A 25,366-nucleotide genomic window follows, 5' to 3' on the forward strand; every position below is an offset into this window, starting at 1 on the left:
ATTTGCTGCAGAACAGAGAGCTGGCTGAAAAATAAGCTGCTGAATTAAAGGGAAATTTTGTATCCTTGCTTTTGGTCCACGTGGACTGAAGCCAAGAAGTGTTAGGATTTCCCGTGAAGCAAGATCTTGCCAGGCTTTGCAGCTGCACAGTGAATCCATGCGGGGCAGTCCATCAGGAGTACCTGAGTCCAGTTACCTTAGCTTCTGAGAAAAGTAATTTGACTGGCAGCGCATAGACTAAAAGTTTTGGGCTTTGTACACTGAATTTATATCTTGTGATGGAACACGCTTCACTGAAAGGGTTGTCAAGCATTGGAACAGGCTGCCCAGGGAAGTGGTGGAGTCACCACCCCTGGAGGTATTTAAAAGCCGTGTAGATGTGGTGCTTGGGGACATGGTTTAGTGGGGGACTTGGCCGTGCTAGGTTAACAGTTGGACTTGATGATCTTAAAGGTCTTTTCCAACCTAAATGATTCTATGATTCTATGATTTTTCTTTGGAAAATTTGCAACCCTTTCTGATTTATTCTTGCTTGCTACTTGGGAATATCTCTACAGGCAGTTAATAGCAGCGAATAAAAGAGAAAGCATGCTTACAGGAAAAAGGTGGTTTTCTGTTCTTTAGGTTCACCTGAAACATGAAGCGAGTGCATCTTGGCTTTCCTCCCAGATGGAAGTGAACTATGGGAAACACTGGGATGAAGTAAACAACAAGAAGAAACTGCTGATCAGCCAAGCATTTAAGAACAGTTCCAGTTCATCTCTAGTCAACTATTTCATGGAGGTAATCAAGATTGTTGAAGAGTAAGACCTTCACTTCAAATATTTAACAGACAAACTAAGAAAAAAATTTGGATTAATTTATTTAGTAAGGCTTTTTTTTTTCCTAGCTGTGACCTTCCTGCTACTGTGTGTATGTGTGTTAGCTTAGGCAGCCCTGAAGATGGGATCCTGTTTTTATTTAAATTTGTTTCACTTGTTTTCCAGTTTACCATGCAAGTCCTGGAAAAACAGGTGAATTATAGAACCCAGCTGCAGCACTCGCACAACTCTCAGGTTTATTTGCAGAGCAGCACCAACTTTGAGGTGCAGTATAATGACTACGTGCCATTTGTGGCTGGGCTGCAGTGGAAAGACGCATCCAGAAATGGCCTGAAGAAGTGGGAAGGTGAAGTACCACAAACCATTTCCAGTCTGTGATTAGAAAAGCAGGCATTGAAAGTTGGTGCTGGATTTTGTGAGGTAGTTTTGCATGGGTGTAACAGAATCATAGAAATACTGGTTGGAAGAGACAGACCCTGGAAGTTATCTGGACCAGCTTCCTGCTCGAATCAGGACTGTTCTTACCAGTAGATCACATCTGCTGTGGCTTTATCTAGCTGAGTTTTTGAAATCTCCAACTTCCCACAGCCTAGCTGGCTAGCCTCTTCCAGCAATTCTGTAGCCTCTCAAAGTGCAATTTGTGGCCATTGTCCCTTGTATTGTCTGCCTCTTTGGAAGGGTTTGATTTCCTCATCTTTGCCATTTACTTTCAAGTTAGCTGTAGGCAGCTATTAGATTCCCCTGTTCATTTGCCAGACTAAACAAGCCCAGCTCCCTCTCTTCTTGTCACAGGTCTTGTTGTCTAGGCCCTTTGTCATCATAGCAGCCCTCTGCTGTAGCCTTTCTGGTTTCTCACCATTCACCTTGATCTGGGTGCTCCAAAACCAGATCCAATGTTGCAGACATAACCTCTCCTGTGCTGTGCAGAGGGGGATAACTTTGTCTGATGGCCATGCTCCTAATGCAGACCAGTAATGTCCTGTTAGCTTTTGACTGAGATAATTGACCAAGAACTGAACCATGTTTTAAAAAAAATCTTTACTCTAGAAAGTGATCAAGCTTGTTTTAAGATCATTAGAAAACGGGACACTGAGCAGAATTCTAATGGTGTATTTTAAGCTATAAATTAAAGACCTGTGTATATGTATGGATATTTTTTAAAATCACATTTATCTTAGACCTTTTGCTTCATAAAGTACAGCAGGGAGTAGGCCTTTATAATAATAAGCTGTATTTTACATTTTTAGATTTCTTTCTCAAATAGGGGTTAAGTTACCAGTGGTGTGCCAAAAATCAGTTTTCTGACATTTAATGCTTAAGATGGATTGAATGCCACTACTATTTATGCTTCAGTGGATGAAGCTGTATAAATCAGGGCAATGATTGGCTCAGCATGTAGATTTGTTGTAGAGATGTATTTTTTTCAATCTGGTATACACCATATGTGCAAAAACTTGGATCCTTATTAATGCAAAACAACTGGCTTGATACAGTGAACTGAATTAACGGATGTCTTTCTGCTTGTTAAGATGAAACAAACTAAGGTTAGATTAATTCTGAAGTTTTAAAAATTTCGAGACTACTTTGTGAGCGTCTGTCATAAAATAATCGTTACTGAACTGTATCAGAATGAGTGAATGGTGTAATTTGATAAATAACCAGCAAAATTTCAACAGTCTACTAGTGAAATGTCAACAGCTTGTCAGATACAAACATTCTGAGCTGTCTATAAACTAGTTTCCAAAATAACCTACAAATCTTGTTCAAAACATATGTATTGCAGAGTTGAATTTCTGTGTTGGCATATGTCAGAACAGCTTTGATTAAGGCCATTATTGTAATTATGTGAATAAAGGTTGCAGACTTACAGTTCAGGTAAAGATTTTACATTTTGTTGCAAATCATGCAGTAGAACCCTCTCCTGGTGCCATTTAGGTACTGGACTTCATAAATTTCCATTTGTTAGCAAACCTCCCTATGTGTTACACTATGCGGTATGTTATGCTAGTGAAGGACATTCATTTCATTATATACCATCCAGAGATTTTGGCAATTGGAAGAGAATAGGTTGATAGTAGCATTTTAGCCTCATTCTAAAACCCCAACATCTTATCAGCTTTGTTGCGGAGTTAGAATCCAGGTAGCTTGAAATCTCACTTTTCTGCCAGCTTTAATGTATATTCCTTCCAGGTGGATTAAATATAGACACCCCATGGCTATATCTGTATGCAGCTCACAAACTACATCAGCCTCAGCATTCTGCTTATTTATTGACTATGGAGCTGACAACTGGAAAAGCTCTATCCATTAAGAATCTTGTAGCGGAACTATTCTATAAAGATCAAGGCAATGAAAAGGAAGGGAAAGTTCACATTTACACGCCAGCTACCACGTACCTACAGGTTAGTGACATGATGCTTCCTATAGTGTATGGCTTTGATGATAGAGCTTTGTGATAGATACCCAACAGAACTGTCGTCGTACTGAAATAACACTTGTTCAGCATGCTGTGTGAAGTGGCTTGTTTGAGAAATTCATGCACTGTGTGCCAGCTTATAAAGAGGATCTTGAAATGCCTGTGTTCATTGGTTTTCTGTGCTTGAATGATGAGCTATTCTTCCTCTGGGGCAGTGGAATCAGCACAGCCAGGGTCTCTTTATTAGCTTTGAAAGAATGTTAGGGCTACCACCTCTGCCCCTCTTTGGAACTGGAGTCCATCGCTCCCTGCACAAAGCCCAAATACATGATGGCAGAGTTCTGCCTAGGAGTGTACAAATAATAATTACTATTTTAAAGTTCTTTCTCCCTCCTCCCCCGCCATGAGCTACCAGTTTCAGGAAGTAGCAAAATTGGATTATGATGTAAGAAATGTTTAAAACTTGTTCCTTAGTGATATGAAACAGCTGAGAGTGTCTTTCATTTAAAAAGTAGGAAGAGCAGTAGCCAAACTTCTAAATTAAGAACCCAGTGACTACAGCATTCACCTAAATTTGAGGCATTAGATTTAAAGGCATCTTCTGCCTGACAAGAATGTAACTCACCTCTTCCTGGAGAGTATCCTGCTCAATAGGCTGTCATGTAGTTCATGGAATTTGCTGCCTCTTGCTATGGCACCGTTTGTAAACATTCTCCATGAGTATTTGGAGTTCCATTAATATTAGAGCTCTGATCTTGCAGAACACCTTTGCCACGGAGGTGTTCTTGCTGCTACTCTTTATCCCACTGTATCTCTACAAAATGAAAAATTATCTCTACAGGTGACTCCGCAATATGAACAGATTCAGTAGGAGAAATGGTAATCCTGTTGCAGGCTAGAGGACTGGATAGTTCAGTGGTTGGGAACAATCCTGAGAAATGAAAGGTTGTTTCTTTTGTTGTGGCTCAGAGAATGACTCCACAAACCTGTGTGAGAACCTTCAATAGCAGGTTCTCAAGCATAGTGTCTTTTCTATTGGAATTCTTTCACTTTTATAAAATGATTGTCAACTGGATGGAATCAATGTGCCCTGAGTCTATGGATTCTAAGCTTCCTCCTAATTTGTTTTAGACTGTGCTATGCAATAGAGATTTAAAACTGATTTCATCACAGTTGCTGTGCATTAAGCAATATGAAAAACCTCTGTCACTATGCAAAGTGTAGATTTGTCTTGGAGAAGCTTAACTTCTTATCTGCCTCTGTATAAATGAGATGAGAGCCTGGAATTTTTGCCTTTCTTTTAGAATCCACTGCAATTGTCTAAATCTTTAACTTAGGTTTATGTTTAAGATGTTCCTTTATTCTGAACTGCAGCTTTCCCCTGTTAGGTCACTGCTGGTTCAGGCACAGTGTGGAAGATTGTGCGAAACAGTCACGAATGAGAAAAAATTGTTCATCAACTATTTTCTTTTCAACTATTTAGCTTTTTCTCTCTTCGTTGCTTAGAGGGGATAAAATAAACTTTGAGATCTTTATGGCAATTCAGAATATTTTGATAATGGAAAAGTTGGCGTACTATTTCTAGAAGTTCTTGTAATGATCATCTCCAAGAAAATGTGTTCTTTTCACCTCTGTGCTGTGCTGCTAGCACAACAGGATTCTGTCTGTCCTAACTCAGCCAGGCTAATGTGTTCATCTCTTGTTTTTCAGGCATCCACATTTAATCATCTTGGGAGGAATGTTCTGCATAGCTATAGTGAAATGATATCTCTGTGGAATCGGCTTGTGAAGAATGAGATTCATTTGGAGAATAATGAACGAGCCAAATTTCTCTGCTTTAAGATAAAGAGTACAAAACAGGAATTTAACTTCACAGCCAGCTATCAGAATCTCCCAATGGTAAGAAAGAAATACAAATGCAATTTCTTTGACTCAGCACTGTGTTTTTCAAGTCTGCCACCTTCCTGAGAGATGTTATTGCTAGTGTTGAAACTTAAACGCTTCTAGTGCTGCTTCTATTTCTGTCTGTTTTGACAACCTGCGCTGTAAAACTAAGTTCAAAAAGAAAACAAGCAAAAACTTGTGTGGTGTAGTTTTGAGTACTTCTCACCTATTTGGGAGGGCAACTACAGACAGAAAGTCAGGGAAGAGAGCACAAAGAGAGACTACATGGCTAGAGAGCTGTAGATGCGATTACTTACATTTTGATGCAGTTATATAGCAGGTGTGGAAGATTTTACTGTCTTGGAGAATCAAAATATCTTGCCTGCTAGTGAGCATAGTAACAGCCTGGGTTTATAAGCATCCCTTCCAATCTTAAAATCTTTTTGCTTTGCTTGATGTCCGCAGCACAGGAAGGGTAATCAGCAGTTTGTCCTCCAAAGAAATACTTTGATCAGTTACTTTGGTCAGTTCCTTGCAGGACATCTTAAAACAAAAAGTGTTTTCTAGTCATAGCATTCTATGCTTTGAAAATCCAATCAGTTTTTGTATGTAAATGTATGTGCTAAACATACATTTATGTAACATTTTGTAATGTATACTAAACATACATTTATGTAAACGTTTGTATGAGCTAAAGCCTGCTTATATTGCAAATAGGTTACACTGAAGTGATAAATTATAGGGCATTTGTCTTCTGCTGACATCAGTGTTTTTCTACTAATGTCACTTTTAATCCTATGTAAATGGAGATCAGGATTTAAACTCAAGCAGAATGGGGTTGATCTGTGAAATGACAGCCTCGCTGCAGCCTGTTGAACAATGTGGTTTCTATATTAACGTTACTGAATATGAATGCAGTAAATCTGATGCAATTGTCCTTTCCCCTTCTGGTCTCATGATTTGGCTGCAGCCTAAGAAGACAAACTTTTCTGTGAAAACTTTGTGGAGAGATTATAAAAGTCTGCCTGTCATGCTGCAGTTTGAAGGTCAGATAGAAGAGCTGAAAAAGGAGAAGATGCTCTATCAAAAACGTGGAACCTTCCATTTCAGGTTCAGTAGTCGTCTTATTTCTATCTCTGAAGAATGTTTTGGTCTAAACTCAATGTGTATCTTGGTGCTCTTGGGAAAAGTTCTGGGCTTTACAAAGTGGAAGTGCCACATGCACAAAGCCTGTGCTTCCTCCCATCTCGCTGTCTGAATGTGCTCAAGCACACCGACTTCATGGGCTGGTTATTTGCATCCCTTTAGCTCTTGCCCTCTTTATTGAAATGATAGTGAACAAAGTTGTCAAAGGCAACAGACCACGTGTGCTGTGGCAATGTGTTTGTTGGCAACTCTATTGGACGTATAGCCTCCTTTCATGAAAACAGCAGGATTTATGGTGTGTCCAAACTCTGAAGTGGTGAGAAGTTCCAAACTCCAGATCCAATTCTCTGTGCCATCCAGATGCCTTTTTTCTAGTCCTTAGGAATAATATAGCCATTCTAAAGTCAAAGGTAGCCCTCTTAAAACACATAACAAATGGTCTTGTTTAGGTTTTGGAACATGTTTCCATTTCGCGATGAGAATGAGTGCACTGCTTCTAGATACTGCCTGTCTCTGAAATTTCTCTCTTCATTACTCATTATCAAAACACAGCTTGAAGGCCTTGGTAAAAATGTATGCTCAGACTTGAGAAATCTGCATCATCTCTGGGGACATCTCAGCTTTCTTAAGGCATAGTAAGGTCAACAGGAGTGCACAGGCTCCCTCAGGAGCCACTGTGCATCTTGGAGATAGCTAAAAAAACCTGTGAGATGCTTTTTCAGTAATGGAAAAAGTATGTCAATGAAGAAAAATTACTGTACCAGATATCCTAACGTGTATAAAAGCAGTCCAATGTCTGCTTATAAAAGTTAATGCATTTTTCCAAGACATCCAACTAAGTAAATGTGCAGAAATATTTAATAAAGTCCATAAAACATTACACTAAAGTAGTAAACTACTCCGAGAACTATGTGGTGGCTGAACATCTGTTGCATAGGGTTCTTGGCATGCAGATATTGTTTCTAGAGAAAGCATAAAATGTGGTTGATAGGTGCAATTTTCACAGCTGCCATAAGCTTTTGAACACTGTCCCTATTTGAAATGAAGTGTTGGCCATGCAGGTATATAAAGTATATGTACTGGTTATACATGTCAGAATTTTAGAGCATCACCCTCTCCCATGCTCTTCCAAGGCTTTCCTGAATCCAGGATGGAAACTGTTTATCAGAAATTCTGGTAAATGTGTGTAGTTTGTATGAAGTTGTAATTATGCCCCAGTAATTTTTTAGAGGTCCTGGTCCTATGTGTTTTGCTTCTTTACCTGACAACCTGATGGCATCTGCAAATGAAAATTTTTGGAGTTCAAGTTGAACTCTACATGATTTCTTTTTGTGGTTGTCTGTTAAGATGTTTTACACTTTGCTTATTCCTTGTTTTGTTGCAGGCATCCTTTTAAACTGCCCATTCTGCAGAGCTTCCTTCTGCAGGAGACATTTACTGTTGACAAAAAGCAAAAGCACTACTTCTTGGAAACAAAAGTTTTGATAAATGAGGTGGAGGAAACAGTTCAAACTCTTACACTTGGTTACCAACCTGAAAACCCCTATGTGAGTTATACAAGAATTTCCTTTAATCTGGCAGACCAAAAAAGCCAGCAAATGAGTGATTTACTGTATATATCTTATGTTCCTTGCATTTCTTCTCAAACTTTTTTTAGATTTGTGCTGGCTTAACTCATCCTTATAACTACAGGTTGTTCCCCAAAGATGTTGAAATATGCATTTTAACTCAAAGTCACCAAAATGTGAGTAAATTTCCCATTAAATTTCAGTTAGAAGGAGAGATTCATTACCTGTTTATTTACAGTTTATTGTCTTTTCAGACCTAACTTGCTATAGGTCTTTAGTTCCTCACCATGTAAATGCTGCAACCAAAAAGTTCAGAGGGCGACAATGTGGTTGGTGGCTCCCTAATACAATGTTTTGTATAATAATATATAATAATATGTTGTGTAGTAATATATTCTAATAATACTTAATAGGATATTTTAAAATTATTATTATGCATGAATATTATTAATAGTTACAAGTACTGGGAAGGAATGGATTCAGGGTTCTCATCCTTATCTAGGTGTATCTATTCATCTTTCTTACCAAATGCAGGGGTTTTTTCCTGCTGTGCTCATTTTGCATTTTGAGCCACAATGTAGTAGCTCTCAATTCTTTCATTTTTCATAGTATGTAGGGATGACTTCTCTCATCTTTCATAATATACAGGGTTAATACCTGATGCAATTAGCTTATTCACATTCTTAACACATAGGTGAAACATGAGCTTGAGACTACCTTGAAGGTCAATAAGGAAGATATTCTCAGCTTTCTGGGAAGATATCAGGATAAATCCAGTGAGGCAGATTTTAGATATCTTTTACACATGGATGTGACACATTCATTCCAGGTATTGGTGGTTTTATTTATGGCATTTTATTTTTTATGTCTTGGCTGTTTTACTGCATTGTCTTTAGAATTATAATTGTTTTATGCTTATAAACTTCCTAGTTCAATAAAGTCCTGGCCCTGACAAAGACCCTAGGTATCACAGCAGATCAAATCATGATCTGTATCAATAATGTCTTGTAAGAAACACACTGACCTTTTGTTTTCATACTTTTTTACTGCATTTGGTTTATTTTTCAGTGTCTTTGCATAGAATTGGTAAAATTTTATACACACATTTGCTGTGTCTGTACATAGTGTCTGTACATAAAATTTTATACACACATCCTCCACTTCATGCTAAAAGTTCAGACATCAAATCACATGAGGCAACTGATGGGAATGCAGTGATGATGTTTACGTTTTACTTTGTCAAATAGCTTGAGTTTCCACAAGCAATAGGCCTAAGTGGGGAGCTGTCTTCCAGGCAGACTAAACTGGAACACTTGGACTATGGTGTGATTGTAAAAGCCATCATCAACAAGAATGTGTCTTCACAGGTCAGTTCCCTGATTATTACAGTCTCGTTGCTTGAACTTGTGGCTTTTGCAGTGTGTACACTCAGACCTATGTTGACTCTCGTGCTTGTCACATGCATTAGGAATACATGTCAACCTAGGAGCTGTTTAACTTTGTGCTATGAATTGCTTTGCAACTACTTTCAAGCATGGGGACACAAATGTGTGTGTATACTACAAAGTTGGTCAACTCATATGGAATTCATTGAGTGTAGTGGAGAGGGGTAAATTGTTAGGGGAACAGTTAACTTTTTGTGGTTAGAGTTTGTTCTGGCTAGATGGCTACATGCAGTTGGAATAGGTGGCTTGTGTTTTGGCTGAAATTCAGAAAACTCTGAAAGTCAAGTTAATTTATACTTAAAATTCAACGTAGTTCATAATTTTTTGTTGAAAACCCTAGCATGGTGACAGGCCTATATGCAAAATCAGGTGTCATCTGTATCTTTTATTACCAATTCAGAAGGTTCTTTCTCTAGGATTGACTTTATCCTGTGTGGTCGGTTGACCTTGGCTGGCTGCCAGACACCCACCCAGCTGCTCTTTCACTCCCCTTCCTCAACAGGACAGGAGGAAAAAAGATTAAAAAGCTTGTGCGCTGAGGTAAAGACAGGAAGATCACTTACCCATTACCTTCACAGACAAAACGGACTCGACTTGGGCAAAATTAATTTAATTTATTACCAAATAAAAATAGAGTTATATGGTGAGAAACGAAGATGAAAACTAAAAACACCTTTCCCCCTTTGCTCCCCCTCCCCCACCCTTTTTCCCAGGCCCAAATTGTTGTCTGCAGTCTTGTTCCTCAAACTGATGTTTCAGTATTCTGTATTATGATTTGAGATCCTTAATGTCCTGTTCTTCTTTTTTTCTATGTGTAGGCCCAGGCAGCCCTAAAGAGTTATGGTGAGAGCAATTTCAATGGCTCTCTTTACCTTCATTCCAATGGAAGGGACATGCTTATGCTGGAGGTTGATATGGACAATGAAAACAGGAAGAATGCCAGAGTCGTCAAATTGAGGGCTTTCCTCCATCATACAATCCTGACAAACCCAGAATCAATACAGTTCCAGTTCATGGGCAAAATATTTCCGTCAAGGTAGAGGAATCAGAATCTTGGTTAACAGAGGAGCTGAAGAGTGTTCTGTGATACATATTTAAATGTAACTACTTTCATATAGCTGCGGCAGAAGCCACTGAGCAGATGCCATTTCATGCGTTATCCCTGTTATTGAAATACTTTTGCTCTTTGTGTTTCATGAGTTGCTATAATAAGTTATGTTAATGTATTCTAGTTGCTTTCCCTAGGATTTTGTATAGAGATAACTTGAATGAACAGGTGGTACTGTTATATTGGTTTTAGATCAGCAGTTGTTGTTTTCCCCCCATTGTTTGTCCTCTCAGAAGTAAGGAACTAATATTTACAAGCCATGCCAGTGGAAGAGGGCACTTCCCAGTGTTTATGAAGTTTTATTAAGTATTGTGGAAAGCTCTGAGGTGTAAGGGGTGGGAAATAGAAATTTGGCCCTCCCAGGTTTCAGCTGTCTTCCAGCTGATTTTTCAAATTTCACAAATACAAAAGTGTGCAGTGAAGGAGTTGATGTTTTTGTAGACGTCCCAGTGTTAAGCAGATTAGGGGTTGGATGGGATAAGGAGAATGAGGAGACAGAGTTAAAGAAATCAGAAGTTATTACAATTTAGTTGAAGCTCATTAGATTTACTAGTAAAAGAAAAAATAAGATAAAAGATTCAAGAAAGATATTTCATGTGTTTCTGCAGCTTACTTGCAGTTCTGGGCTTCCAATAGTACATTCATTTGTTTAAATACCAGGGTAGGCTGTGAGAGAGCAATTTATTGCAGCTCACTTCACAGGAAGTAAAACAGAACACAAAATTTCTGGAATGACAATTTATTTGGGATTTATTTTACAGGGAGAAAAGAGAGAAAATCAAAAGATTGAATATTTCTGGGGAATTGATAAAAAGACAGAGTCTGTACAGACTTCAGTCACTGACTGATTAAATGAATCTTACTTCCCTGAATTATGTAGTTCAATTCTTCCCATCAAGTGAATTTTCACCAAGGTTTTACTTTTCATCAGTCTTTCAAGAGGGTTCCAATTTCTGGGGGGGGTGTCTTAACAGTTTGAAAATATGATTGCCTTACTCTTAGGTATTTCGTGTAGTGTACTTGAGTGTAGAAAGTCAGACATTTCAATGGACAGTTTGTTGAAGGCAATGTGAAAATTGTGTCTCAGTCTTATACTTGAAACACTGAAAACTGAGTTTCTTGTTGCTCCAGCAGGTTTCCCTAAAAAAAGGTTTCCCTGTGCTGTGTTTCTCCAACACTGTTCAACTCAGAGCTAAGATACAAAGAAATAATTGTCGGTTCATTTACCAAACTCAAATGATGGTTAAAATTATTGTTTAAGCTGAATTCTCAATGCTGCTTTTAAATCATCACTGAAGAGAGATTTCATATTGTGACAGAGAGGAGTTAATTTCCAACTCTATCTACCTCTGTCCAGCTCTTTTTCTTTTAGTAGGGACCATAACACAAGCATCCAAGAAATTTGAAGAAAAATCAGTCTGCCAATCTGTGAGGCTTTACTGAGTAGTTTTACAAACATCTGGTGAATAGCATGCAAGGCATCTGATTCACTGATTCACAACACTGGAACAAGTGCCCAGAAAGTCTGTGGAGTACTTGGAGATACTCAAAACCTGACCACACGCGGTCCTGAGCACCCTGCTCTCATTGATCCTGCTTTGAGTGAGAGGGGGGTTGTCTTGACAATCATGAATTAAGCATAATAATAAGATCTTACTGGCAATTTTTATCTCTGTCTTTTTAGGCTTTTGATATCTTCTGAGATGAAGCTTAATGCAAATAGGCTTCATGTGGATTTCATGGGAGCCAGGGAGCAGAAAGTTGGTTTTGTTTTGTCCCTACATGGACGAGTCCAAAACACATTTGCTGGATTAAAGGCCATACCTCATCTTCTTTCTCTGAATGGATTACTGAAGTGCAAAAACAACGTTCATGATGGTACTTTTTTACTTTGTGTTTTGCTGCTAAGTCTGCAGCTATCCAAGGAAACGTCTTAATTTTAATGTATTCCTTACTGAGCTGCATATAATGCAGAATGAATTATAATGCAGCATGCAAAATGAACCATTGGTCATTGGGTTGAAACTACTTTTTAGTGAACTAACATAGTTTTGTAATTTTTGTATTTTCATTGATTGAAGGAAATAGTGGGTGGCATCTTTCCTACGCAGGTCTTCTGAAATGGGGGAGGGAGGGGGGGCCTGACTTGAGGCCCTTACTCTTCTGAATGGCTCCATGGGTGGAATAGTCACTGCAGAGCTCCAGAGGGATTGCTTAGCCTGCAGTTACACAAGTAGCTTTTATGATACGTCATAGTCCTTCTACAAATTTCCCTTCAGAAGGCAGTGCAGTGTAGTCCATGGCCTAAAGGCACAAGCAGCTTGGCAAGTAAAAAGAAACAGCTGCCAGAAATGCTATTATGTAATTCGTTTTAAACATGGACACTTCTACTAGTAGAGAAACTCTCTCTCAACAATAAACTGGTTCACTCTCTGGATTAGGCTAAAGTATCTCTTATAATAAATGGAAGTTCTTTTACTTCTTCCTGGTATTAAATTAATGGTTAATTTATATGTTGCTTATCAAATCCTGGTTATTTCTGTCCCAAAGGACTCTCTCCACAGTAATAATTTCTGCCTGTTACAGGTAACATCAATGTGATGATCAACAAAACACTGTACGGACTCCATCTCAGGAACAGAAAGGTGTTTGGGAATACCACCGTACACAATATCACTTTTGCTATGTTTCAGAATGGCAGTCAGGCAATCCCAATGGAGGCAAAACTGAAAGGACACCTGGAGCTGAGTGAAGAGATGAAAAGGGGGCTAGCTAGCTTCCAGGTGGATGAGAAAGCCCTTTCTGTTGATTTTTCCAATGTCATGAGTCATGGGCACAGCAGAGTCAGTGGGACTTTCACGCATAATATCAGCTTTTTAAAAAATGCAGGTATGAAGAAAACTGACTTGATGGTGTGGTGTGACAAGGTGTCAAGGTGAATTTATCTAAATAAGTGCAGACCAGTGGAAATAGATGAGTTGCATTTGCTCACGCCAGAACAAAATGTGATCCAGTCTTAGCAACATTCCTTTTAATATTGTTGAGAAAATACAATAAAATGGATACAAAACTATTTAAAAACTCTTTGAACTTCTTCAGAGTAAATTATTTCTGTCTTGTACATCTGTATTCCTGCGTGCTGATCAGTTCCTCTAAGCATATTTTTATGCCTGTTTTGATTTGGGCCAGAATTGAAACATTAAAAGTCATCGAATAAATCACACTGAAGACTAAAATATGCCAAGTGTTTTTTCCTAAGCAAAACCAAGGATTTTCATGAACTGAAGTTATCAATAATTTTGAATGGGTAAATTGCCTTTGTCCCTTTGGACTGAAAAAATCTGTTTTGAAACTTTCTAATAGCTGACTATTGGAGTCGGACACTATACCCATTGATAGATATCCTTTACTAAGAAAAGAAAAATGCTTGACTTCCAAAGTGCATGCCACATCTTAATTAACAATCCTTTTTTAATATGATTTTCATATGGTAGGTCATGTCCTTTCTTATTATAAATATCAGTAAGTGCAGCTAACTGGATGATTGCACTTTAAAAAAAGGTCTGTCTTGTCTTACTATAGAAGGCTTCTCTTAATCTGTAATGCATCTTTTCTGTATTTTACAATGACAACCCAGAAGTATTGTGTTCATTTTGCTTCCTTCCCTGTCAATAGGATTGCCCTTGGATGGCATTCTTACTGCCATGTGGGACCATGGCACAAGAAATCACACCGTTACTATAGCCATACAGAGTGGCAGTGAAAGGATTACTGTTGTGTTTGGAGGTCAAAGACTGTCCACAGAGCCTCCTAAATCCCAGCTATCTGTGAGTTTAAAGCACAACATCTCAAAGATAAAGAAACATGGGATCCCTTTTATTGTGGAAGCTGCTGGCTATTATGAGGTAAGAAGAGTTCTGCCTGTGATTATTTAATTTCTGGCAGAACCATTTCTAATGACTGTAGGTTATTCCTGTGCGCTTTATTCCAAGAGCATCTGCATTTTTGAGATGTACTAAATTACTCTCTGAAAGAAGGGTGTTTTCTGGCTTCTTCTCATACTGTGTACCTGTCATCTGAAGTCTTGGAACTGAATCTAGACTAAATGAGATGCTACATTCAGTTCTCATTTAAGTGAAGTGCTTTGCTGCATAGGAATGGAAGTCTTGTCCGATTTTGGTTTTCCCCTATAAATGGGAAGTGGACAGGCAGGCCTAATGTACATAGCCATCAGGTAAGTGCCAGTGAGCCTAGGCACTGCATTGCATCTGGTACTAGAGTTAACTAGTTCTGATGTCGTCCTTTGAATGTCTGCTGAAGAGCAGAAGAGTGTTAGGCATGGCTTTCCATTTGGAAATCTCTACCTGCAGAAGCGTCACGGATCGTGTTTGCTGGTACAGTGTTGCTTGGCCACTCTTCTCTCTATTTGCATTTCTGCTATAGATTTCTGCTATAGTCTGCACAATGTATAGCTCTTTTGCATCTCAAATTATCCTTCCATAAAAGAAGGGTTCAAATATTTTGCTTGTTCTAACATATGCCAGAAGGCTGAAGTCACTAGCATACTAACATTTGTGGTGGGTTCAGCCACTGTGGTACAGTGAGACAGAGGTGTGCGGAGGAAGAATTCTATACAGTTCCCCTTGCCCTGCTTACTAGTAGTTTCACTGCTTTAATCATGTATGCCTTAGGACTCAAATCCTCCAGGGCACTGAATGCTCTCAACATGTTTTGGAGCCAGAAGGAATTATTGGTGCACAGCATTCAGAAGGTCTAGCATAACAGGAAAATCTTTATTTGAAATGAAGCCACTTTGATGAATTTGCACTTTTATTTTACCAGTGCTGCTGCCCTGACACAGCCTGCGACATTTAAGCATGGTGAAACAGACTCTGCCTTTGCCAGTTGTTGCTGGGATATTGTTGTTTGTTTCTTTCCATGATTTGGTTTCTTTTGTGCATAGAATTTCACCAAAAAGATTGCTGCAGGGATAACAACCACAGTGGAGATGGAACAGCTCAAAATTGAAATAGAGAAGAAAACCTCTGGCAGTGCTATGGAAATTTCTCTTTCACTTCACCATGATGTGGGAGGACTGATTGACATTGTTCCACGTGTACTAGAGGTTAGCAGAAATCCTGCTATATAGTGTATTTGATGTAGCTTTCTGCTGTGCATTCTCAACTGTTCAAATTTACCCCTTGAGAGCAAGCTAGCAGGTCAGAAGGGAGAGAGGTTTTTGTCAAACAAGGCCAGTACAGAAAGCCTAAAAATTTTTTGCTTAGCCATAAAGAGCAGGTTTTCAAGATGTGGTGGGTAATAGAACATTTATGTTATGGAACGGGAGTAGGTGCTTGCCCAGGCACAATAACATGGAGTCCCAGCTTTTCCATCTTGCTAAAGCAGCGTTTGCAGGTGGATCATGTGGCTGTTTGTGGGTGCAGTGATACTGGCAGCAGAGTGAATAATAATGGCAGTAGTTTTCATACAGCCAACAGCACTCCCCAAGGACTTCACTTTCTGCAACAGGGGACACAGCTGATGGCATTTGAAACACTTAATGTCTTCTTGTAACAGTGGTATTTTCTATGCCAAACATAAGAAATACCACTATCTCCTGTCAAAATCAAAAGCCAGAGTATCAAAAATGTCTAGCAAGACATTTTTGACATTAGCAAGACAGAGTATCAAAAATGTCTAGCAATGCAAATGTCTAGCAATGTTACTGTCTAGCAAGTAACAGTTTCTTACTGTTTGAAGATACTCTTCTGTCTTTATGCTGATAATATTTTGGCATGATAATGCAAGATTAGGGACATGATTTAGCCTCAGATCGACTAAACTGTTCATCTTTTTGAAACTGATCTCTAACCTTTAATCTAAAGCTATGTTTTAGTATCTTCATGCTTTTTATCCTGAAAGCAGCCTTTTAGCTTGCTCCTTTGTATTTTAGTCCTCTCTACTTTTCTTCATGCTCTGAATGTGCTTTGTGGATAATGCCAACAGGTTGCTTGCAGTGGAGAATCTGCTAACAAACAACTTTCTGGCCTTTGCAGTGGAGCAATTACATTTCATCATTTTGAGGTACTGGCTTCATTTATAAACTCTGCTGTCAACAACATACTGTCTTAAGTACCACTGAGGGAATCTAAGTACTGGAAGGTGTCAGAGGTGTAGAAATGGATTTGAGTTAGCTAGAAGTTTTGCACACAGTTTCAGATATTTTCACTCCCTTAATATTCACAGATTCAAACAGATCAGATTACTTCTCCATCAAAAACTGTACAAGTCCGTGGGGAAGGTTGCACTCAATTTCACCATCGTGCAGTGGATTGTTTATTCTGAATGAGAATTGTCAACAAACTTGCATTCAAGTGATGCAGATTTACATCTTTAGTGCACAGCTGTGCATCAAGTGCAGAATACAAAGTAGAGGTAAGGGATGTTTATGGGCCCAACAGGTGCAATTTTAAAGGCAATATTCCTGTGTCCTATAGCAAACAATCAAGTTGTGCTGCTTCAGAGTTCAGTGCAAGAGCTTGCACCTAGCAGAAAAACTAATATCATGAGATAAGAGGTGTGTGCCAGGCAAAAGGCAAGAGTCACATTCATGTTTCTAGCTCAAGTCTCCAAACTGTATCTTCTGCCAGTTAGAACTGAACTCGGTATAAACGGTCTTGTTCTGTTATAGAGCAGCCAACTTGATATGAACCGCACAAGGGAGCATAGGAGCACAAGCTGAGAATTTCACAGTTTACTTCTTCTTACTCTATTTTCTGCTCTTTCTAGCTAACCATTTGTTTGTGAAAGTCCCTGTGGCTCTTGAGCTGTTCGAGAAAGATACACCTTATAATCTGATGTATTCTTAAGAAGGTGTTAAAAACGTCTCCTGTGAGTGACATTACAGAAGATTACGTTTGTCTCTAGAAAGACAGTAATCACAGTGACTTTGATTCCCATGTATGTCCTAATGCCAAAAAAGACAAATGCATTTCAGTTCCTCCCTCATTTAACATGGGTACGATCTGCATAACACTGGTAACTCCCGCTGAGGTCTGAGGGGAATTGAACACATTCGCACATTGCTAGAGCTCTATTTACTTCTAGTAAAAACAGAAGTGATGATAGTAAAAGCAATAGAAGTTGATTTTTCTGGTATTAGTAATGGTTTTAACAGAGTTGTGGAGTTTGGGTTTTTTTCTGTTATTTTTATTACGGAACTCTAAAATAAAGATTTTTAGGCCACCTCTCCATTTGTTTAGGCATTTATAAATATGTAGGACGAATACAAAATGCTGTCAGGGTAGTAGGGAAATAGTTCTCTCTTAGTAACATGAGCATTTAAAAACGGTGTATGGCCTGACAGGAAAACAAACTTGACAACAGTTTTTTCCTGTAATTTTTCAGACTCCAGCAAGAGTTTCGCTGAGTGGGTCAATGCTTACCAGCAACTTTACTGTCATCTTCTCTGGACGTGTTTCTTTTCATGACATGTTTGCCTGCCTGCAACTCTATGCCACCACTAACATCCAGCCTCGTTTGGAAATTGACTTCCAGCATTCTTTGCCTTCGCTTCAGTCTCTGGGAATTGCCAGAGAGAACCAAGTGAAGGTGTCAGCCATGAGAAGTGACAAGTACAAGGGTATGCTTGGTATTGTCCTTGGGCCTTGCAGTTTAAAAGCTGATGGAGAAGTGAGCCTGGCAAGCCGTGAAACAGACACAGAATGGGTACTTACTTTTAGAAACAAGTGCGTCAGTCTAGAGGTAAGCCTAGATTGCTTTCTGTATGGCATTATAGTCTGTGTATTTCAGATCATTACGAGGCACAGAGAACTATTTCCTGACACTATTATTTATGGAAAGGGCAGTTTCGGTCATTAAAGTTGTTCTGGCAGAGCAATGAGTCAGGGCACTTGCAGAGGGAGTGTATTTGAAGATGAGAAATTGGAGTAATGCAATGGTAGATGTTACTGCTGTTGCCTAAACTAGAAAATAGTTGCTTAATAATAGCTTTTTAATCAAAATAAACTTTTGTCCTACAATCTAATGAAAAGCATGTCCCTTCTGTTTGAAATTTTGGAGGTTTTCTTTGGGATTATGAGGGTTTTTTTCTACAGTACTTATGAAAAGGTAGTTGTAGGATTTTTTTTTTCTGTACCATTTATTTTTTATTTCTTTTTCTCTTGTTTCACAGAGAAATTTCTGATTTCTCTGTGGAACAAGCTGTCTTGTATGGTCCTTTCCAAAAGCATACTGGTTCAGAAAGAAGAAATGTTTTCTCATTAATTAGAAACAAATTAGGAAGACAGTTGCTTTACCTTGTGTGCTTTAAATAGTATAATCTTTTCTGTTGCAGAGAATGGGATTGCCTCATGATATAGTCTTTGGGGGCTCGTTTCAACAGAACATCTGCAACATTGGCTTGTTAATGAACCTCCAGTGTGACGACAGAACAGTTGATGTGCAGATAAACACTTCCTGCGAACACGAATATACACTCCAAGGGATGCTCAGGCATTCAGTTCACTGGCTGAGTCAGCTTGGGCTGCCTTTTGAAAACTCTGTCCTGTTATCTGCAGCCACAGACTCCACCACTGAGGGCGTTTTGTTGCTGCAGGCTGGCAAATGCAAACTTAAGGCTAGAGGAGATCTCTCTATTCAGAATAAAGCTGAATGGACACTGGAAGCAGAAACAGAATGTCAGCTTCTGCAGGTAGCTCTTGGAGGCTTTTAAAGAGAGATTTGGGATCAAATGCAGGGCCATATAGGGTTTTAGCTAAAATAACAATGTTTGAGTGTTAGAAAGTCACTCTAAAGACACACCTGTCTTACAGCATTAGGCAAAGAAAGTGTGTAATGTATCCTGTTCATAGGTGTTCTTTGTAGACTGAGATTAGTTCAGTCTTTCCTTGTTGCCTTTACAGACCGAGACTGCCCTCTAAGGCTGAACAGCAGTTTTAGTTTGAACTGTTTGTCAAAAATATTCTCTGATCTGCCTTTTTTATCAAAGTAGAAGTTGTGAAATTTCCTTGGTTTTTCCATCTAGCCTCATGGACTACATTAGAAAGAATGACTATTGCAAATTTAGGGTTATTTCCAGATGTTCGTAGGCATTTATGTTTTGCTTTTAACTCCTCAGTTTTAACTTCTTCAACTACAAAGTAGCAATATAAAAACAAAAATGACAGGAAAGTTTGTCATCCCTAGTGAAGAGGGAATGAAAACCACTTAAAATATTAAAAATAGTAGAATTTTCAGTGTTTTTACAAATATTTTGAAAGAATGAGAGGAAACATTTCATTTGGGATGTTGCACAACAAAAGCTTGAAGTTTTAGTATTAAAAAACCCAAATCCTTCTAACACCAGATGCAAGAATGTCTGTTAGGCCTGTTATTTTTTGTAGGTTAGTTTGTTTGAAAATTGAGATTGGTCTGGTCTGAATGAAGCAGAGGATGTTCAGTAAACTTTGCCACTCTGAAGAAATAGGCTTTTTGTAAATGTAAAACTTCATATAGATACGGAAGTTGTAAATTCTGCAGAGCAGTCCTAAAATCTTCCGTCAGACCTTATTCAGGTAAAATTGTCATCTTACTGTTGGGAGGGGGAAAAATGGCAGCGCAGACACTGTAGGTTTTGTATCTGATATTGTAGCATAAAATCTCCTTTCTCGTATGCTAAAGGGAGAAGAAAAAAGACTCAATACTGGCTTGTCTTACAGTGTATGTATAATCCAAAGGATTTTTTTTTTTTTTTTAATCTTGGTAGGATCTCAGTATTCCAACTCAGTCATGGCTCACAGGAACTATTCAGAAAGACAAGTGCCAAGCAGAACTTCTCTGTGTCCTTGAAACAGAAGGCAAGACTGCCCGTCTTGAAGTGAGAGCAGAGTGCAAGCCAAGGATTACACTGGAAATTCAATTCAGGCATGACCTCCCTCAACTGAAGGAAATCCCGAGGGAAAATAAGCTGTCCATCACTGCACGAAAACAGTTAAAATATCATATTGGAATAGGAATGAAATCAGGTGCTTGTGAGCTTCAAATGAATGGGGACTTCGACCCTGAAAAGAAGCTCCAGTGGAAAATGTTTATAGAAAACAAATGCCAAACAATTCAGGTATTGGAAGGATTTTTTTTGCTTTACTCTTGAATTTATACATCTAAACTAGGATCTTTGCACCTATTAAAGTCAAAAGAAAATAGTCTAATGATTTCAATGGTAGCAGAGGAACAAGAAAAACACTCTCTTCATTTAATGTTACATCTTACTTTTGGAGCCAGTCATTCACTGTATTTTTATATGGTATAAGCCAAATTTTCTATGAATCAGTACCTACAGTTAACAGACTTCCTTGTACTAGTTCTGATGTATTTTTTTAAAAGCATGGTTGAGAAATCTGCAGAGTTTTAATCTTCAGAAATAATGAGTATTCAAAGTTGTCTTTGGCTTTATTAGTAATTACAGTTTCTCAGCAGTTTGACAACCAAACTCTGAAGTAGTTTAAAAATACATAAAGTAAATAGATAATCTTCAGGCCAGAAAATTTTCACTCAGCTTTACAGAAAATTGAAATTGCTAACAAACTGATATGTAATATATGAAAACCATTGTGGAGAACACACAGAGTGAAAAAGCCAGCATTAAACAGCAGTTACGATTTCTTGTAAGACCTCAGTTGAGAAATATTTCGGGGAATTTAGTTGAAAAACAAACAGTGGCAATTTGAACAAGCTGGTTTGGACTGCCCTGGTGAGCCATTTCTCTGTGGTAAGTCTTGCAAATGCTGGCCATATAATTGTCCCTGAACTGAACCTTACCATTTACAGTGCCTGATGGAGCACCACCAAATCACACCTCCTGTTTTGTTAATGAGATTTAACTTCTGGGTTTGGTGGGAATCTCACTATAGACTCTTGAGTCTGAACAGCAACTAGTAGGATAAGAAAAAAAGTTTTTTCGTTGTTGAAAAGATTTAGCCAGTAGAAAAATATGGTGAAAACTGGAGTTCTGTGGAAGAAGATCACTCCATATCACATGAATGTGCCATTATTTGCAGTACGGTCTCATTTCTATACAAAGCAAAGGAAGTGAAGCCTCGTCTTGGGGACAGTCGGCCTGCTTGGCATCAGATGTCCTGGGAGTCCCCATCTCTGAAGGAGTCCACAGTGTCATTGCCTGGGAGGAGCTGTGTGAGCTGGGGAGCTAGGCGGCTTTCAGAGCTTCCAAGTGAAGAAAGGCAGTGTGCCGTGACCTCTCTCAGCTAGTTAGCATGACATGCTGAGCTCCTTTTGCCTTTTGATGGAGGACTGAAGAATGGCACTTCTTCTGTCAATTCTTGCCCAGTAGTTTGTCTTCCCAGGCCAGACTGTTGTAGGTAGGTGGAGGGGGAGAAATTCTGCAGCAGGATTTTGTCCTGGTTTCGGCTGGGATAGAGTTGATTTCATTCCTAGTGGCTGGTGTAGTGCTGTGTTTTGGGTTTTAGTATGAGAATAATATTGATAACACGCTGATGTTTTGGCTGTTGCTAAGTGGTGTTTACACTGGTCGAGGACTTTTTTTTCAGCTCCCCATGCTCTGCCAGGTGCCCAAGAAGCTGGGAGCTAGCCCGGCTAGCTCAGTCGGTAGAGCATGGGACTCTTAATCCCAGGGTCGTGGGTTCGAGCCCCACGTCGGGCGCCAAAAAGAACTGTTGTGGTTTAGCCCCAAGATGGCAACTAAGCACCACGCAGCCGCTCGCTCACTCCCCCTCGGTGAGATGGGGAAGAGAATCGGAAGAGTAAAAGTGAGAACACTCGTGGGTTGAGATAAAAACAGTTTCATAGGGAACGCAAAAGCTGCGTGCGCAAGCAAAGCAAAACAAGGAATTCATTCACTCCTTCCCATGGGCAGGCAGGTGTTCAGCCATCTCCAGGAAAGCAGGGCTCCATCACGCGTAGTGGTTACTTGGAAAGACAAACGCCATCACTCCAAATGTCCCCCCTTCCTTCTTCTTCCCCAGCTTTATATACTGAGCATGACGGGAAGCTGAAAAAAAAGTCCTTGACTAGTGTAAACACCGCTTAGCAACAGCCAAAACATCGGCGTGCTATCAATATTATTCTCATACTAAAACCCAAAACACGGCACTACACCAGCCACTAGGAAGGAAATCAGCTCTATCCCAGCCGAAACCAGGACAGATTTCCTGAAGTAGCAGTTCTAAATTTAAATGGATTGCACACTGACCTTTCTTACTGAACATGAGTATTGCTATTGGAAATCCTGCTATCATGGTGCTTGGCCTCTCACAGATCCCACCAGTCAGTGCTATATAGGGAGGAATGGAAAGGACAGGAGAATTACGGAAACTTTGAGAGAGATGTTATCACAGAATGATCTGTGGATTCAATATGCAAGTCAGGGTAAATCTGAATATCCAAAGATGAGATTCACGTGCCCGCTTCCAAAAACAGAGCTGCCATAATAAACCTATGTATACTGTCTGGTTTCACTGGATTTATGGATGCTTTGGGCCACTGGGGCAATGCCAAGCATAGAAAATTAATTGACTTTTCACTTAGGCAGGAAGAGCTGCCATGTTGTCCTGTGTTCTATTTATGCTGGCTCACTTTTCAAAAATATGTCAGACATCTGCAAAAAAAAAAAAAAAGACAAAATGTATAAAATGTCATAAAAAGCTGTCAAGATTTCTGAAACATCCTATGGATATGCTGCTTGATATACTAGATTTACAGGTAGGTGCTATGAGAGCTATTTACTAGGAATAAAATATTTCAGGTGTATAGTGTATCTGTGGGTAAGTGTAAAAGTGGTGAAATTTTAATTTTTTTATTTTTGCTTGTACAGGATCTTGGCGCACCAGTAAAAATTGATGGTTCAGGCTATGTTTTGATGGATAAAATGAACATAGATTCGCAGACGTTTATCACTGTTGACGAACGTAAATTGCAAGGACTCCTTATACTAAAAGTCACTGATGTGAGTATCCTGCAGACTGTTAGACTGCATGTACAAAGTACTGAGTGACATACTCTAAACTATTTTGTTGGGAACAAATAGTGAAGCTTTAGTAATAAATGCCAGAATAAAAATAAAATTGTTGAAAATCTGGCACCTGTAATGTGCAGTAAAACAGATATATAGGATACAGGCTGTGGCACTTCCTGAATCATTTCCTTGTTATGCTCTTTGGATGTATATATTTTATTTTTTTATATTGTACTATTTGATGTTCCTTATATTGTGTGGCAGATATGATAAGACATGCAAATCCACAAATGCTGATCTCACTCCAGATATACAACAGGTACTCCAGTATAACACTCTTCATTCATCATGAAAGTATACAGCAATGCACAAGAAGATGATGATTGCAATTTGTAGAGTGATCACTGTGATTTACATTGCAAAATAATAGGCAGCGATTAATTGAGACACTGCTGTTTGTTTCTTCAGTAAGACAACAACACAAGAAAGGCTGTGAATCTCTTGCTTTCCTGTTGACAATTACAAGTCTGGCTTCTCATCAGCAGTGCAGGAGAGTAGAGTACACACAGAGAGAAGTATCTTCTTCCTTTTGATCATTCACTTTCTTGCCATAACTGGTAATTTCTACATATTTCTGTGCTGCAGAGAAACAGATAGCGAGTGAGAATTCTTTGCCAGAGAGAAACATTTACACCTTTTTCCCCTCTTAGCTGAAATATGTATTTTTTTTATCGTTAGGCTTGGTTTTTTTCTCTTTTTCCCAGTGTAACTTCCCTAAATTCAATGCAGTTGGTTTTAATTAGTATTAAATGTAGCACAGACAGATTTGCTAAATTTCTGTCTTGAGCTGTGTGTTGCGGCAAGCTTTGGGTTCTACGCATGCTTTGCTATATATGCTGTGAAATATTAACAGGGAAGACAAGAGTTGGACGTGGTGCTGACCCATAACATTCAAGGAGCTGCTGACATTGGCATTCCTATGAGGATGTTAGTTGATGTGATATCAGAAAAAAACAGTGACTTCTATAAAAGACTTATTCACTTCTGTGTGAACAGCAAGCAAGTAAGTGTCTCCTCCATATTAGTAAGAAGTGAAATAGAGGTTAAAGTGAGCTAATTGATTTGGTGAATACTGTTTTTACATTTGAAATAGCTGTGCATGAGGCCCTTATAGGAACACTCTGCAGGGACTGGTTTGGTTTTAAAGGCCTTAATTAAATGAAGGCAGTATCTTTCAGCCACTCCTTCTGTGCAATCCCTTCTAGCAACAAATTTGACATCAGCAATGATCCATGACTCCCATTTGCAAACTGTATCAAACCTTTCTTATCAAGTATCTTCACTTGGTGCAGCATATTCCCTATTACAGTACAAAGTTGTGACTTATAAAGAAATTAGACAATTCTTCACCATAAATTTTTCATAGTTTTCATAATTTTACTCTAATGGATAATTACTACAGTAATTACAATTAATCAGAGCAGTCTCAATATCAGAGATGTGCCAGAGTTAACTTTTGTCATGTTTTATTTGGACTGAACAGATTACAGAAGAACTGAGCTTTGTGCAGAAGTTGGATGTAGTGTCTCTTAACTACAAACTTACTCATAACATAGAGGCACTGAAGACTTTGCAAATAGAAGAGAGGATTGAGTTGCAGGTAAGTTACCAGCCAATGACAAGGGAGACATGGATCCAGCCTGGAATCACGCTATGGTGGAAGCAGTAGCTGTAGAAGTCAGATGGCAAAGAACAGAGGGTGTAGATGTGACTTTGTGCATTTGCCATTTAGGTGAAATTTTTGTCTCTCTGTCAAGGAGGGTAGAATTTTACTCATTCAGTTGTTAACTTTGGCATCTTTATAATCTTTTCTATTCTGTTATGCCATCCTGCATAAGATCATAGTACAGATTTCAAAGTTGCCTTATAATACTGCTTCCCTTAAAAGTCAAGATTTATACAGGAGAAAAAGATTATTGCTGCAAAATAT

General features: G+C 38.9%; 1 protein-coding gene and 1 non-coding gene across 2 annotated transcripts in view; both read left to right on the plus strand.

The window, feature by feature from the left end:
- The window catches only part of LOC142415850 (uncharacterized), a 105,553-nt gene that overhangs the window by 47,966 nt on the left and 32,221 nt on the right, over nucleotides 1–25,366 (plus strand). The window contains exons 26-46 of the mRNA XM_075514669.1: nucleotides 625–783; nucleotides 987–1,167; nucleotides 3,012–3,223; nucleotides 4,948–5,136; nucleotides 6,092–6,231; nucleotides 7,652–7,814; nucleotides 7,925–8,011; nucleotides 8,530–8,664; nucleotides 9,083–9,202; nucleotides 10,099–10,316; nucleotides 12,073–12,266; nucleotides 12,975–13,277; nucleotides 14,064–14,293; nucleotides 15,352–15,513; nucleotides 16,395–16,472; nucleotides 17,796–18,152; nucleotides 18,745–19,101; nucleotides 20,155–20,505; nucleotides 23,236–23,367; nucleotides 24,290–24,439; nucleotides 24,920–25,036. Of these exons, the coding sequence (XP_075370784.1) occupies nucleotides 625–783; nucleotides 987–1,167; nucleotides 3,012–3,223; nucleotides 4,948–5,136; nucleotides 6,092–6,231; nucleotides 7,652–7,814; nucleotides 7,925–8,011; nucleotides 8,530–8,664; nucleotides 9,083–9,202; nucleotides 10,099–10,316; nucleotides 12,073–12,266; nucleotides 12,975–13,277; nucleotides 14,064–14,293; nucleotides 15,352–15,513; nucleotides 16,395–16,472; nucleotides 17,796–18,152; nucleotides 18,745–19,101; nucleotides 20,155–20,505; nucleotides 23,236–23,367; nucleotides 24,290–24,439; nucleotides 24,920–25,036 (4,035 nt within the window). The remainder of the gene's footprint in view (nucleotides 1–624; nucleotides 784–986; nucleotides 1,168–3,011; nucleotides 3,224–4,947; nucleotides 5,137–6,091; nucleotides 6,232–7,651; nucleotides 7,815–7,924; nucleotides 8,012–8,529; nucleotides 8,665–9,082; nucleotides 9,203–10,098; nucleotides 10,317–12,072; nucleotides 12,267–12,974; nucleotides 13,278–14,063; nucleotides 14,294–15,351; nucleotides 15,514–16,394; nucleotides 16,473–17,795; nucleotides 18,153–18,744; nucleotides 19,102–20,154; nucleotides 20,506–23,235; nucleotides 23,368–24,289; nucleotides 24,440–24,919; nucleotides 25,037–25,366) is intronic.
- Nucleotides 21,993–22,065, plus strand: TRNAK-CUU (transfer RNA lysine (anticodon CUU)). The gene has a single exon. It is a non-coding gene; the product is annotated as a tRNA-Lys (tRNA).

The sequence above is a fragment of the Mycteria americana genome, chromosome 12 (assembly GCF_035582795.1).
Source record: "Mycteria americana isolate JAX WOST 10 ecotype Jacksonville Zoo and Gardens chromosome 12, USCA_MyAme_1.0, whole genome shotgun sequence".
NCBI lineage: Eukaryota > Metazoa > Chordata > Aves > Ciconiiformes > Ciconiidae > Mycteria > Mycteria americana.